Source organism: Lynx canadensis, chromosome A2 (assembly GCF_007474595.2).
Source record: "Lynx canadensis isolate LIC74 chromosome A2, mLynCan4.pri.v2, whole genome shotgun sequence".
NCBI classification, from domain to species: Eukaryota; Metazoa; Chordata; class Mammalia; order Carnivora; family Felidae; genus Lynx; species Lynx canadensis.
In genome coordinates, this window is record NC_044304.2 from 111,370,654 (window position 1) to 111,385,108 (window position 14,455).

Below are 14,455 nucleotides of genomic sequence, written 5' to 3' on the forward strand. Positions count from 1 at the left end.
CCAGCGAATTCTACCTCCTAAGGCGCCCCAGGCTCCTTAGAAAGCAATCGCGTGTATGTTAACTCTCCGGCTGCCACTCTTCTCGATAGCTGTGGGGATTTCTCAAGTCCGGACCAAGCTGCAGAAGGCCAGACTTTCTGTCTTAAAGAGTCCCTCCAGGTCTCTCGGCCGCACCCTCCTGGGTCCTGATGCACCCCCAAGCCCGCGCACGCCCACGAGAGGAGGGGACAGACACCTCCATCCCACCCGGACTCAGCCGGTTTCCTTCTTTTCGAAGCTCTCCAAGAGCTCGGTCATGAAGGAAATGTAGACGATGGCCAGGCGTAGGGTCTCGATCCGGGACAGCCTCTTCTCGTAAGCAAAAGTGGGCACCTTCCTTCGCAGCTGGTCGAAGGCCTCGTTGAGGTTGAACATCCGCTTCCTCTCGCGGATGTTGGCTGCCTGGCGCTGGGCATAGGTGATCACCCTTTTCCTCTTGGGACGGCCCAGCGGGGACGCGCCTCTCCCATGTTCCTCTTCCTCCTCCTCCTCCTCCTCCCCCTCGTCTACTTCGCCCTCCTCTTCGGGATCCTCCTCCTCAAAGCGTGCCAGCCTCCTGCGTCTTCCCTCTCGGAGCACAAGGTCTCGGTCCCCAAAGGGAACCCCAGGTGCGAAGTCGCAGAGGAGTGGGTGCCCCGGGGAGGCCAGGGACAGGTCTGCGACGAAGTCCAGCACGGTGGCGTCCACGCACCTCTCTGGATAGGCCGCCATCGCGTTGCCTTGGCCCTGCCTCTCATCGGTTTCTCGCAGGGAGGGGCGAGATTCTGGTGAGGGGCTTCCTAACAGCTCCCAATCTGATGCGGCACCATCACCGAAGGGCCAGGGGAATTAACATTTATAACCAAGCTGATAACAGGATTAGTGGCACCGATAGGGAAGGCTCTGACAATGTCCGTCCTCTCGAAACTGATGGAAAAAGACAAGCAAGCTTGAGCGCGCTAGGGAATCTCAAAGGGATAGGCCTCCAACGCGGAGATCCTTTTCGCTCGCCACCTGGGACAGTTCCTTTTTGGCAACAACCCCCGGCTCTTACCTGCTGTGCTTTTTGTGTCTCTCTTCACCCCCGCAGCCAACTAATATTCTTCAGGCTCCTTATCTCATGTAGCTCTTTAATTTAGCTTTGGATTTTCAAAGCGAGGATGTTTTCCACCGCTCTGGCTTCTCCTTGGCTTCAGAGTAGAAGTCCCGAATCTTGCCACCCGAGGCTGCCACTGGGTCTGAAACAAGTGCATGTGCTTTTAATGATGTCCTGAAGAGGGGCCCTGTCTGCCAGGGGTCGAGGAGAGCTGTTTGTCTGGTATCCCAGTGCAGCGGCTACTGAAAGGCAAGATCTTCCATTAGCTTAAGTAAGCACGGTAGGGGGGGCCGAGAGCGCATTCCCCAGAGTCGCTGTTGGAACCGGCTTTCTCCTTCCAGGGCATCTAAACGGCTCTCCTGCCGCGTTACAAACCCTGACTTCCAAAGTCTGTTTTGTTGTAATCAGCCTAACAACTGAGATACTTGACTTTCCTTTCCCTACTTATATCCTCCTCATGTAAAGTGGAAGATTTTAATTCAGGGGAAAATGATAATGGGGTGGGGGGGAAGGGAGCTCATAATATTTTCTCCCGAGTGTGCTTAATTGTGTAACCCCAGCGTGGCGGTGGGGGGGGTCGTGGGGCAGAGCAAAAGCAAACACTCGCGCCCCAAAACAAAACAGCTTCAATCTCCTCTCAAAAATGCGATTTACCCTTTGATAAAGCAATAAGTCGATTGGCTCACTCTCTGTTGAGAAGTCTTGCAATGTTTAAATTGCCGCTCGGTATTTGTGAACAAAGATAAATCTTCACTTCCATCTGGGTCATTTTCTTCATTGATTTGTACTGCCCTACAGGACTTACCAGTGGAAACTATGCTGTATTGAATTCTATTTAAGGGAGATTTTTAAAGTTATCTTTATATCATATTTTTGAGACGTAAAGATATTTGAAATTTGGTGTGACGAAGACAAAATTTTACTAATTTCATATTATCGCTAATATTTTAACAAAGAAGTGTTCATTTTTCCTTCTTTGCCAGTAGCTATATTTATTTAATTATTCGGCATAGGGATTTTTAAGAAGACACAGAAGAGCAGAAAAACATGTTAGAAAATTGTTTTAAAGATAGGTTAAAAGAGCCTAAAAAGACGAGTAAAGAGGCGCCTTGGTTCAAGAAAAAATTCCTGGAGACATCAATTCCTATTAAGGAGGGAAGTTGTATGACCGTTCAGTTAGTACATTGGACAGCTCCCAGAAACCGCTTATTTCTAACAGGTCAGCACAATTCCTTTTCTTCCTAACCTCCCAGTTTGTGCTCCCAGATACTATTAAAGCAGTATCGTTATGAATTCTTCTTTTTCTTTCATTCATTTTTTAATACATTCGTCTCTGTGTTCTCTCTTGTTCTTTTGTCCTTTAGTTGATTTTCTTTTCTCTTGCATTTATTTTTCATGCTCCAGTGTGCATTGTGATAACTCAGGCAGAGAAGAATTGAAATTTATGTTCTTGAAAGATGTTAATGAAAATGAGATTCTTGATTATGATTGCCTGTTGATTTTTACCCAACCTCTTTCAAAGAGCAGACTGAAAAATAAGAAAAAATGAATTGAAATTTCAACAGTGGCTAAAGAATAAGTAAATGGGAAGATTAATTTGATTTGTAGTTGTTAAATGTTTCTCATAACTTTTCTCTTAAAAATTTTTCTTAAATATTTATTTATTTTTGAGAGAAAGAGAGACAGAGTGCCAGCTGGGGAGGGGCAGAGACTCTTTCCAAAGCAGTCTTCAGGCTCTGAGTTGTCAGGACAGAGCCCTACATGGGGCTCAAACTCATGCCATGAGATCATGACCTGAGCCAAAGTCGAAAGTTTAACCAACTGAGCCACCTATGTGCCCCATAACATTTCTCTTTTAAATGCCAACATAAGTGCATTAAATACCTCATCTTGTGAGAATCTAGTTTGGCAATAAAATACATTAGGACACTTACTGAAGGGAAACATGACAGATATTTAGAAGTAAAATTTAATACAATAGGTGTAAAAAGCTATCATGGGAATCTAAAGAGGCACTTCTCTTGGATTTTTTGGATTTTATGAAAGGGGATGAATATTTCAACAATCTTATCACAAAAGAAAATTAATGAAATTAGGTACTGTAGCAGAATTAATGGAACACTACACAGGATGGGGTTGAAATATTAATATTAAAATATTAGGAAACATAAAAATATCTTAATAGGTATGCCTGTAGCAATAATTTAAAAATACCTCTCTCTTAATTTTAATCATAACATCCCAAGAAAACACTTCTGTTTATACCACAATAATCTGAGTTCATCCTTTAAGGTTCTAATCATGGTGACACAAATGTTAAAATCTAAATTATAATGACTGACTCTATTTTTTGCTTATAAATATAATGATAGAATAGAAATAAGTGAAATTGTTTTTCTCTGTTTATTTTGAAACATCTCTTTTTAAAATGCTTTTGTGGATATTTGGTTTCACAGTAAATATACACAGTAAATGTAGTAAATTAATAAAAATGATTTAAAACATTTCATCCCTTTGGAAGGAACCATTAAACCTCAAGAAACTTATTCATTTTATTAAAATATTTACAAATGGAATAAGTGCCTTTTCTGCCATTTGGAAGCTCCAGGAAAATTTTCAGGAAATGTAAAAGGAAATAAATTCTAGGGTTTGTTTATATTTAGAGTTAAGAAATTCTTGCTTACATTCAAACTAACTGCTTGCTATTCTACTTATAATCCTGAGTTCAAATGAAAGTAAGGGCTCCTCAGGATGCTGTAGTTCAGGGATTGGCAAACTTTCTTTAATTGGCAAAATAGTAATTTAGGCTTTTTACAAGTCATAGAATGAATCTCTGCTGAACTACTCAGTTTTGATTTTGTAGTATAAAAGTAGCCATAGACCATATGTAAATGAAAAAGAATGGCTGCATTCTCTGAAACTTTATTTCCAACATCAGGCAGTGGGCAGGATTTCACCCTTGAACTGTAGTTTGCTGACCTTGCCCTATTTAATAAGCCTATCTTCACATTCCTTGGGATACTTATTAGGGGGACTTGCTAAGATAAGACACTCAAACATATAAGCGAATATTAAGTTGTTGAGCATGTATCTTGTTTACATGTGCATATGTGTGTTGACACATCACACATATGTGTGATGGACAAGGAATGGAAAAATGCTTCTGAAGTGAAGCAACTGAATCTGTATGTACTGTCTTTGAAATTACACTGAGGTGTTAGAATAACAAGGAGAGGCTCTGCATGGGAGGCATACACCAAGCTAACATTACCATTGCAGAGACTCAAGGCTTATTTATAGTCACTGAAAACAAATAACAAATATGATGATATGCTCTTTAAAATATTAGTATTACTAGGTTTTGGGTGAATTACACTTAAGTAGGAATAAGTAAAGAAGAGGCAAAATTCCCGGAAAGCAGTCTTTTACTTTGTGAAGTGCTTCTAATTGTCAAAATCCATTCAATGAAGGCAGCTGCTTCAAGAGGGTTATTTATCATTTCCCTCTTATTTCCACCTAAACCACTCTTTCCCCCTCATAATTGTGGCAGAAACTGCTCAGCATTCCCTGGCATCTACTTACCCTTTTTCCTTTTAGTAACAGACCTACCCATGCATATGTTAGTTGGGCCCATTTCTGACCCAATGCATTTTAGCTGGGCATATGTCTAGCCCACGACAGTGGAGTCAATGAGACATAATATGTGCAAGTTCAAGTTCGTCTTTGGAAATGAAATTGCTTGCCTCCCACTTGGCCCTTTGCTCTCTTCTGGCTTGGAATGTGGGTGCTTTGGCAGCGAGTTAGCGCTGACCATGTAGACAAGGACAACACACTATGGCAGGGACTGAAAGACTTTTTCTATATAGTGCCAGATAGTACCTGTTTCAGGTTTGTACAATCTCTGTCATAACTACTAAACTCTACCATTGTAAGATGAAAACATGGGGTGCCTGGGTGGCTCAGTCGGTTAGGCGTCCGACTTCAGCTCGGGTCATGATCTCACAGTACGTGAGTTTGAGCCCCGCATCGGGCTCTGTGCTGACAGCTCAGAGCCTGGAGCCTGCTTCAAATTCTGTCTCCCTCTCTCTCTGCTCCTCCCCTGCTCATGCTCTGTCTGTCTCTCCTTCAAAAATAAATAAAAACATTAAAAAAAAGATGAAAACAGCTACAGAAAATATATAAATGAATGGGTATAGCAGAGTTCCAATAGAATGTTATTTAAAAAGAAGGTGGTAGGCAGCATTTGACTCTCAGGCTGTAGTTTATTGACTCCTGCCCTATGTGATGGCAGAACAACAGAAAGTTGGGACTTGGAATGATATAATGGAGTAGAGCTGTACCTCTCAAATTCAGATTAATATATGAGAAAAAATATTCTCCCAGTGTATCTCAGATCTCTTTACTTTGTGGTGTCTTTTCTACTGGTACCTGAAAAAAAAAAACAGTCAATGATTTGAAGGATTAAACAGATAGATACACTACTTTAGATCTGTTTTTACAGTGTCACTTATAAAACTGGCTTACAGTCAGATATTAAATCCTTTTTTTTTTTGTCTCAGGTTTTTCTTTTTCACACGAAATAGTTCCATTTCAGTTATCTTTTGGAATAAATCTATTTTACAAATTTCACTTATACTAGTTATTACATTGGTTGTTGTTTGAACCGTCTCCAAAGTCTTTCTTTTTGAAAAACATGTGGAAAACTAAAGTGATATGAAGAAAAAGATCCCTCAGGATGTTATAAACCTACCCCCAAATAATTTCCTTTTTAATCTCATTTCCTATACTATATTTTGGCACATTATTTTTAAATGTGACTTTCTTTTGTAATAAACATTGTAGGTTTGACAGTCATCCTCAAGTCCATAAATTCCTTGTAGACTTGGATATTGGACAGTATATGTGTGACTTTGCAATTTAATAATTTTTCAAGTTTTTTTCATTATACTATTCATTTACAATATGGGGAAAATATTAGTATTAAGTTGAGACATATGTAACTTCCAAAAATCTAACCATTTTTGACCTAAAAAAGTGGGCAACTTAACTGGTTTAACTTAACATATTCAAAAACACTCCTACTTAATAAGAAAATGGAATTATATTTAAAATAATATTATACATGAATGTACTACCTGCATCAATATATTTAAATTATAACCTGTTATTCTATTGTACAGCAAATGCATTGCACAGTAAATTAAAAAATACACAATACAGGGGCGCCTGGGTGGCGCAGTCGGTTAAGCGTCCGACTTCAGCCAGGTCACGATCTCGCAGTCTGTGAGTTCGAGCCCCGCGTCAGGCTCTGGGCTGATGGCTCAGAGCCTGGAGCCTGTTTCCGATTCTGTGTCTCCCTCTCTCTCTGCCCCTCCCCCGTTCATGCTCTGTCTCTCTCTGTCCCAAAAATAAATAAACGTTGAAAAAAAAAATTAAAAAAAAAATACACAATACAAGTTTTTTCAACAAATTTTTATTGAATGCCTATGATGTGCCTGATCCTTGTGGGGATGATCTAGGAATTTGGTGTATATCAGTAAACAAGGTAGGAAACACACAAAAAAATGTTATGGTATTGAGAGTGGTAATACGGAAAAAAGTCGGTTAGTATAAATATGATCACGAATACTGAAAGTTGCTATTTTAAATAGAGTTATCATGTAACAGTCTAATTGGAAAGTGTAATTTGAATAAATGCTTGAAAGTAGCAGGGAGGTAGTTAGTTGCATATCAAGTGAGAGTGTTTCAGAGTCATTTTAGAGAACATTTCAGAGAAGATAAAGTGGAAGAATGACTGAGATACTGGAGGAACATCACAGAGGCCACTAGACCGAAAGAACTGAAGGAAGAATACTAGGACATGAGTCAGTAAGGTAGTATGGGGCAAGGTTGTATTATGTAGGGCCTTTTCCACCTTGGTTTTTACTTTGAATATGATGAGGATCCACTGGAGCCTTCTGAAGATTTACTTACTGTTTAAAATCATCCCTTTGGCTAATGTGTTCAGAATAAATTTTATGGGGAACAAGAGAGAGATAGGGGGACCTGACCAGAGGTCAGGTCTTTTGGTAACCTGTTGGTAGCAGTTGCTGTGACATACAGTGGTTATATCTGGGATATATTTTGAGGAGTATTCAACAAGATTTGCTTATGCTTGTATGTGGCCTTTGAAGAAAAAGGAGTCAAGGGCAATCCCAAGGTTTTGGCCTGAGCAACTGGAAAGAAAGTGTGTGATCAACTGAAAGGAGAAAGATCCCAGGAAGAGCAGATGTGGGGGAGGGTGAAGATCAGGAGTTCAGCTCTGAACATCTTAATATATTTATTAACAGTGAAGTGGGGACACTGAGTAAGCTTCTTTCTATCTCTCTTGGGGTAAACGTTATCACTATGTCTTAAAAGGCACCATTTTACATGATACACTATTTTCCCACTCCCTACCCATGAGAACGCATCTCTTATTTTCCTCCTCCCTCACTTGGCTTTGGCTATGCTGGTCTCTTTGCTATTCCTCAAACATGTAGGCACAATATCTATCCTAGTGTCTTTACATTTCTGTTGCCTATGACTGCAATATTCATCTCTTAGATATCCACCTCGCTCACTCCCTTTCTTCCTTCAGGTCCTGGATGATGCTGGCTTATCAGGGAAGCACCCCCTGACCATCCTATATAAACTAGTGCTCCCTCTGCCTTGCACTCCCTAACTTGCTTTATCTTTCTCCAAAGCACACACAAAACATCTGGCACGGTATATATTTGTTTCTTCACTTGTGTAATTTTGGTTTCCCTTATTAGAATTTGAAATCAAATGGTGACCATGGAAGTACACTGATTGGATTTCTCTTTCAAGTGCAAAGATTGCAATGAGCCAACCGGCTCCATCCTCAGTGCCTTAGGAGTCACTGCAGCATTCAAGTATATTCACATGTACTCTTTCTAGTCAGCCTCAGCACAAAAGGAGTACCAGAGGTTGGCCATTTGTGCCTAACATGAGACTTTTTAATAGATCATATTTGCTCCAGAATTCCCTATTACGTTTGCTGATTTTTTCTTTCAGGTTTGCATCATAGTATGAGGTTTTCCTGTGTAGTCTTCATTCCTCCTCTTTCTTTTTTCTTTCACAGATGTCAGATTAGTATTCTAGTCTCAAGCTTTTCCCAGCTCAATTCTGTTTTCTCCTCCTTTATCTTTCACAGGAGTTACCTATGAGTAATGGAGGGGAGTTACTCCTCCCAAGAAACTAGAAAACAACCATAAAAACCCTACCATTTTGCAATAAGAATAATAGTTATTGAATACTTACTATATATTAAGCGCTGTGCATGTATTATTTCATTTAATACAACAATCTTATGCAGAAGATTCTCTTATTTCCCATTTTTAAAAGGAGTCTCAAAATGAAGGAGTTCACAAATGTGTAAATGCTCCTGTTTGGATTCAAAGTCAGAACCCAGGGGGTTTGATTACCAAGTTACAATGCTTCCCACTAACTCATGCCTTCATCTTTCTGAAAACAGCACCTGGAAGAGTCTAACATAATATTTCTTCAATAATTTTCAGTCTATGGAATTTGAATATTCAATTTTATTTGCATTGAGTTTGGAAGCCTTTTATCACCTTTTTTTTTTCTTCAAGGAAGAATATTGTATTAGGTTAACTAGATATTTTTTATTAAATAACTTTGTTTAAGTAAAGATACCAAGAGTATCATTTAGATTTATTTCTGTCCCATATTGTCTCTTCTAAATTTAAGTGATTTACTTAAGCTTTAAAATGCTGGCTGTTTCAAAACAAAGTGGAACTTTGAAGTGAAATGGTTCCTAGCCATCTTTCTGCTTCTTGACTCACCAGCCTTCCTTGGGCAGGGTTTTCTGGTTCTCCTGCCACTGTCTTTAGCCTCTTTGTGGCTTCTTATAGCTATCATTTGAGGATTATGGAATCTCCATATTGGTTAGTATCATGGATGGAGAAAACCATCATCATGGTGGAAGCCATTACTGTGATTATCTCTGTGGGTCCTGAAAGATGATGAGCCTCCAGAGCAGTCTTACAAGTGTTGCTCTATGTCAAGAGAAAAATCCTAACTTTTAAAACAAATTTATTTTTAATCCCATCCCAGTGGCAATAATATCACATCAGTCATCTTATTTGGCAAAATGGCTTGTTACACACTTTTGTTACCCACTTTCTAGACCTCTTTGAATACATTCCCTCAGGATTTCACACAGTTCTCAGATCCAAATTTGAGTCTATCCCACCTCTGTCTTTTAGAGCCACACGGGCTCACTCACATACTATTAATGCAAATAACTTTGTTAGTTTTAAATTTTTTTAATGGTTTTTCCTTTTGAGAGAGAGCGTGTGTGCTGGGGGGGGGGGGAGAGAGAGAGAGAGAGAGAGAGAGAGAGAGAGAGAGAGAGAATATGAATGGGTAAAGAGCAGAGAAAAGGAGAACCAGAATCCAAAGTAGGGTCCATGCTCAGAGCTGTCAGCACATCACAGGACTGGAACTCACCAACTGGGAGATCATGATCTGAACCAAAGTGGGAGGCTTAATGGACTGAGCTACCCAGGTGCCCTAACGTAAAGGACGTTAAAAATTAAGTTGCCACACCTGTGGCCATATGGATAGCTCTATTCTCAAGTCTCCTTAAAATTTATCTCACAAATAAAAAAACGTTGAAAAAAAAATTTATCTCACAAATGTATGCAGTCCCAGTTTATCTATTTCTCAAGGCTTTAAAATTTAGTCTCTGTTACTCCTACTTGGATTTATGATTATGCACCATGATTTGATCTGTTATTTTTCTCCGTGGGCAGTTGACTTTGAAGTGGCTCTTGGGACTATTATCTCCAGATTGGTTATCTTCAGTTGGAATCCACCAGGAAGTAGATGATACACTTCTTTCAATTCATTACAAGGTACAGTTATAATATGGGAGACAATTGAAAATCGCAGGGAAGATCAGATACTATAGTTAAATTAAGATGTTAGAGAAAAAAGATCAAGTTGTTTTTAAAGTTTCTGACAATTTATCTGTACTTTATAGGTAAAAAAAATTTGCATGATTTGTTTTGTTTCAACTGTAGTTCACAGTGTGGTGACTTTGACCTTGTTTGGGTATCCGGTTTGAACTTGGCATGTTATGGGTAGTATGGAAAATATGAGCTGGTTCAGTGTTGCCCTTGGAATAAAGAAAACGACATAGCAAGCAATACCATATGTTGTTAGCCACTGTCGATTCGTTTTTTCTTATCCGAGAAGAAATATCACAAACACACAGTATTACAATGGACGGGGCCTTAGACTTTTTCAGGGTTCCATATTGTGCCTTTTTCTTTCTACTCATGTTGCTTTGGTCTTCTTGCCGTATTTCTACTGACTTTTAGATCTCATGCTTTTCCATTAGGCCATAGGCTCTATCATCACTGACACTATAATATTAAAATAAAAAGGGCCCACTTTAAAACCTTGGAAGTCGCGATCCCACTTGCCCGTGGGCAGCACGGCCAGGACGCCCGCGCATGCCCTTTCTTGCTCTGGTCTTGGCGCTGCTAGCGGAAAGGAGCGGAGCGCGCGCGGGTGGGAAGAGCTCCTCGTCCACCAGGAAGGCGCTGTTCGCACTGGGTAGGTAGGCCAAGCTGAGGCAGATGGGAAGCTGGGCGGGGCTGCCGACCCACTTGGGTTTCGAGTGGCCGTTCTGGGACTGAGGACTTTCTGGACAGGGGTGCCCGACCTCCCTTGTCATTGTGCTTGCTTCGGACGCTGAGCGGTCTACTGGCTCGGTAGGCACCCGCCAGCCCCTTGATTTTGGCACTGGGGGCGGAAGTGCCGGGGTTGAGGCAGGCCACGGACTTCCGGTTACGACTGAGGCCTTCTGTTAGCCGAGCCTGCTCCGGCGGCGGCGGCGGCGGCAGCGCCGCCACCATCACCTGGGGGTCCACCCAACAAATGGGGGAAGGGTGGGCAGTGGGGTGGGGGGGAAACTTGAGTTGTCAGCGGGTCGCGGCGAGGGACCCCACAGCCCTCCGTGTGGTCGGCCGAGTCTGCGGCGCCGGGGGCAGTGGGCAGGGGGCCAGAGAGGAGCCGGGTGGGCGGGGACTCGCTGATGGGCGTGGGCGGTGCTTCCTCGGTCCCGGGGCATCGGTCCGGGGCCTCGCTCCAGGGACTAGGCGGTGGAGCTTCCGGGAGACGCAGGTGCTAGCCTCAAGGGCAGGGCCTTGCTTGCTGTGATCAAACTCGCTGGGTGAAAGGGGCTGAGCGCCGCCCCAAACTAGGGCCGGGCAACAGGAGAATCTGCCGGCCTTAGGCAGGGTGGTGGGTGGTGGCCGCAGCACCTCCCGGAAGGAATTGGACAAGGACTTGTCCACCTCGGTGGAGTCTGGGTAGCCCACCTGGGCGGGCAGTGAGGGAGTGGTCACCGTATGATACAAGGCTGTTGAGCACTTAACTATATCTCAGGATCTATGCATGTGCTGTTTACCTCTTAACTTGTCGTTTCTCCTCATCCAAGGTATGAATTCATTCCAGATTAAGTATTTCTCTTCGTGTGTCTCCCAAGACATTGTGTTGCATTTAAACAATCAGTTTTAGTTTTCATCATGAATACCCAGGGGGAGCAGTTCTTTTTCTGATAGGATATGGCAAAGAATAATACCCAAGTAAAACAGTGGATTAGTTATTTTACCTCAGTAAAATATTGGCCTGGAATGTTACAATTCAGGGTTCTCTAAGGAGAGAAAGTTGGTTTTGATGAATGTTGGAATCACCGTGGCATGAAGTTGTACATTTACATGCTAAAATATGCCATCTTCGGGTTCTTAATTTATTTAAAGTTATGAAAAATTAAAGTTCATAGAGTGCTATTAGAGTCTTGAAGAAATCAACTGAGACTCTTTATAGTAACAGTAATTACAAAGAAAACACTAGCATTTAGCACAAGGCCTCTCTCTAGTCCTCATCTTACCTCACAAGGAGAAGTAATTTCTGGTGCAGATTCTAGGACATTTTATTGGATCATAGTCAAAGTGGTTAGGGCTTGCACAGAAGGAACGTCTCATCTGGGTATTTTATTCTTTGTTTAACTGCTCTTCATTACATTGTGTGGATGTAGTGAAAGTGCTGGAGTGCTCACATGTCACCCTGCCTCTGATTTCACTCTCCTTTCTGACTCTCTGGGTCTTATTTTTCCTCTGAAACTGGGGATGTGTACTTTAGACAGGCCTTAATAAACAGAGATCAGAAAAATACAAAGCTTGTTTTGTGTTAAGGACAATGATTCTTGCTCGATCTATACACCTCCTATCTCAAAATGACCTGCTTGCTAAAAGACAGATTTCTGGACCCACTCTTGAGTTACGGAATCACAGTATCTGGTGGTAGACAGAGGTTTCCCTACCCAGCATATTGTTATGTATGCTAAAGATTTTCATTCCTGGGTTAAGTCTAATAGCTGTTCTCAATTCTGTCTGCATATTGGAATTGCTATGAATTGAAAACTATTGATAGTGTGATAATATTCAAGAGAAATGAGCACTTAAAGTGAATTCCCCAAGTGACTCTAAAGCACTTACAGTTGAATTCATGGGTTGGGAAAGCAATATTGCCTAAATAGTGAAGTCTTACGTTGATTTTGTCTTCTTTCTGACCTCATGTTATGTGGGCTTAATCAGAGTTAGATTCCTATAGACTCAGTTCAGTCAGCACTTCCAACAAGAAGGAAGATGAGATGCATTTAGAATCAATAATAACAACTGGAATATTTGTGTTGTGTTATTAGCCTATGAATAAAAATGTGATCATCTTGAAGTCAAGTTAAATTTTGTACTAAAAAATGGAATAGGTTTTTTAGTAGTAACAACAACTAACATTTAATATTTTTTTATTTTTCAATTGAAGTATAGTTGAAATACAATGTTGTATTAGTTTCAGGTGTACAACATAGTTCTTTGACAATTCTATACATTAAGCTTTGCTCACCATGATGAGTGTAGTTACCATCCATCACCATACAGTTTTATCACAATGTTATTGTCTATATTCCCTATGCTGTATTTTTCATTCCATGTGACTTATTTTATAACGGAGTTTGTACCTCTTAATACCCTTCACCTATTTTGCCCATTCCCTCAACCCCTTCCCTCTGGCAATCACCAGTTTGTTTTTTTTGTAATTATGATTCCATTTCTGTTTTTGTTTGCTTTGTGTTTTAGGTTCCATATGTAAGAAATCATATGGTATCTATCTTTCTCTGACTTATTCACTTAGCATAGTACCCTCTGGTTCATTCATATTGTCACAAGTGGCAAGATACCGTTATTTTTTATGCCTGAGTAACATTCTATTGTATATATTTACCACATCTTCTTTATCCATTCATCTGTCTGTGAACATCAAAGATCCCCTGAGTTTTCAAAGATCATGATAAAAGTAGCGCTTAAATTGAAAAGAAAAATTCTTTACATCCATCTTACCTATTTTGAAAGTGATGGAAATCTGATGCTTAAAGGCCTGGTTACCACACCTGATGCTGAGTGTTATCACTTTTATATTGCTAAGACATACTCAAAACTCAGATTAATGTGCTGTTTGTGTATCAGGACATCTCCTAAATGACTTCCTGGGGTATGGTGAGTCATATATTAATGGAATCTAGCTCAACCATCAGACATAGTGTGATAAAGGATGTATATTTACCTGTACAGTTACTGAATTGTCATTTTTAATTTGAAGTCTGTGGTGATAATAATTTTATTGAACCTGAGCATTTGTTTCATTGATGTGATGTAGTATTTTGGTTTTGAAAATAGTAATTATAATTTAGACTGAGGGAAAAAAATCAGTAGTTGTTTTATAATGGAGATTTTTGAATCAAATAGTCAAATCTCAAATTTTATTTTTTAAGCTTATTTATTTCGAGAGAGAGAGAGAACACAAGTAGGGGAGGGGCAGGGAGAGAGGGAGAGAGAGAAAGAGAGAGAGAGAGAGAGGGAGAGAGTCCCAGGCAGGCTCCTCACTGTCAGCCCAGAGCCAGATGTGGGGCTTGAACTCATGAACCCATGAGATCACCACCTGAGTTAAAATCAAGAGTCGGACGCTTAAATGACTGAGCTTCCTGGGTGGTCCCCAAACCTCAAATTTTAGTACACAACATATTTTCTTCACAAAAGAGATCGGTTTCTTAAGGATATTTGCCCTAAAGGAAAGGGGAAATGGACATGCATCAGTCTATTATCGTTTGCCTTCATTGATAAATAATGAGAGTCATTAAGATGTTAATTTGTTTTATTTGACTATTAATCATTTTATTACCATTAATCTATAAATGCTAAAGCAGTTTAG

At 40.6% G+C, this 14,455-nt stretch overlaps 1 protein-coding gene and 1 pseudogene across 1 annotated transcript; both read right to left on the minus strand.

The window, feature by feature from the left end:
• Positions 1–252: 252 nt before the first annotated feature.
• On the minus strand, positions 253–750 carry FERD3L (Fer3 like bHLH transcription factor). Its single transcript, XM_030294935.1, has one exon. The coding sequence runs from the start codon at positions 748–750 to the stop codon at positions 253–255; it is 498 nt and encodes a 165-aa protein (XP_030150795.1).
• Positions 751–1,167: 417 nt separating this feature from the next.
• Positions 1,168–14,455, minus strand: part of LOC115501670 — a 61,897-nt pseudogene continuing 48,609 nt past the window's right edge.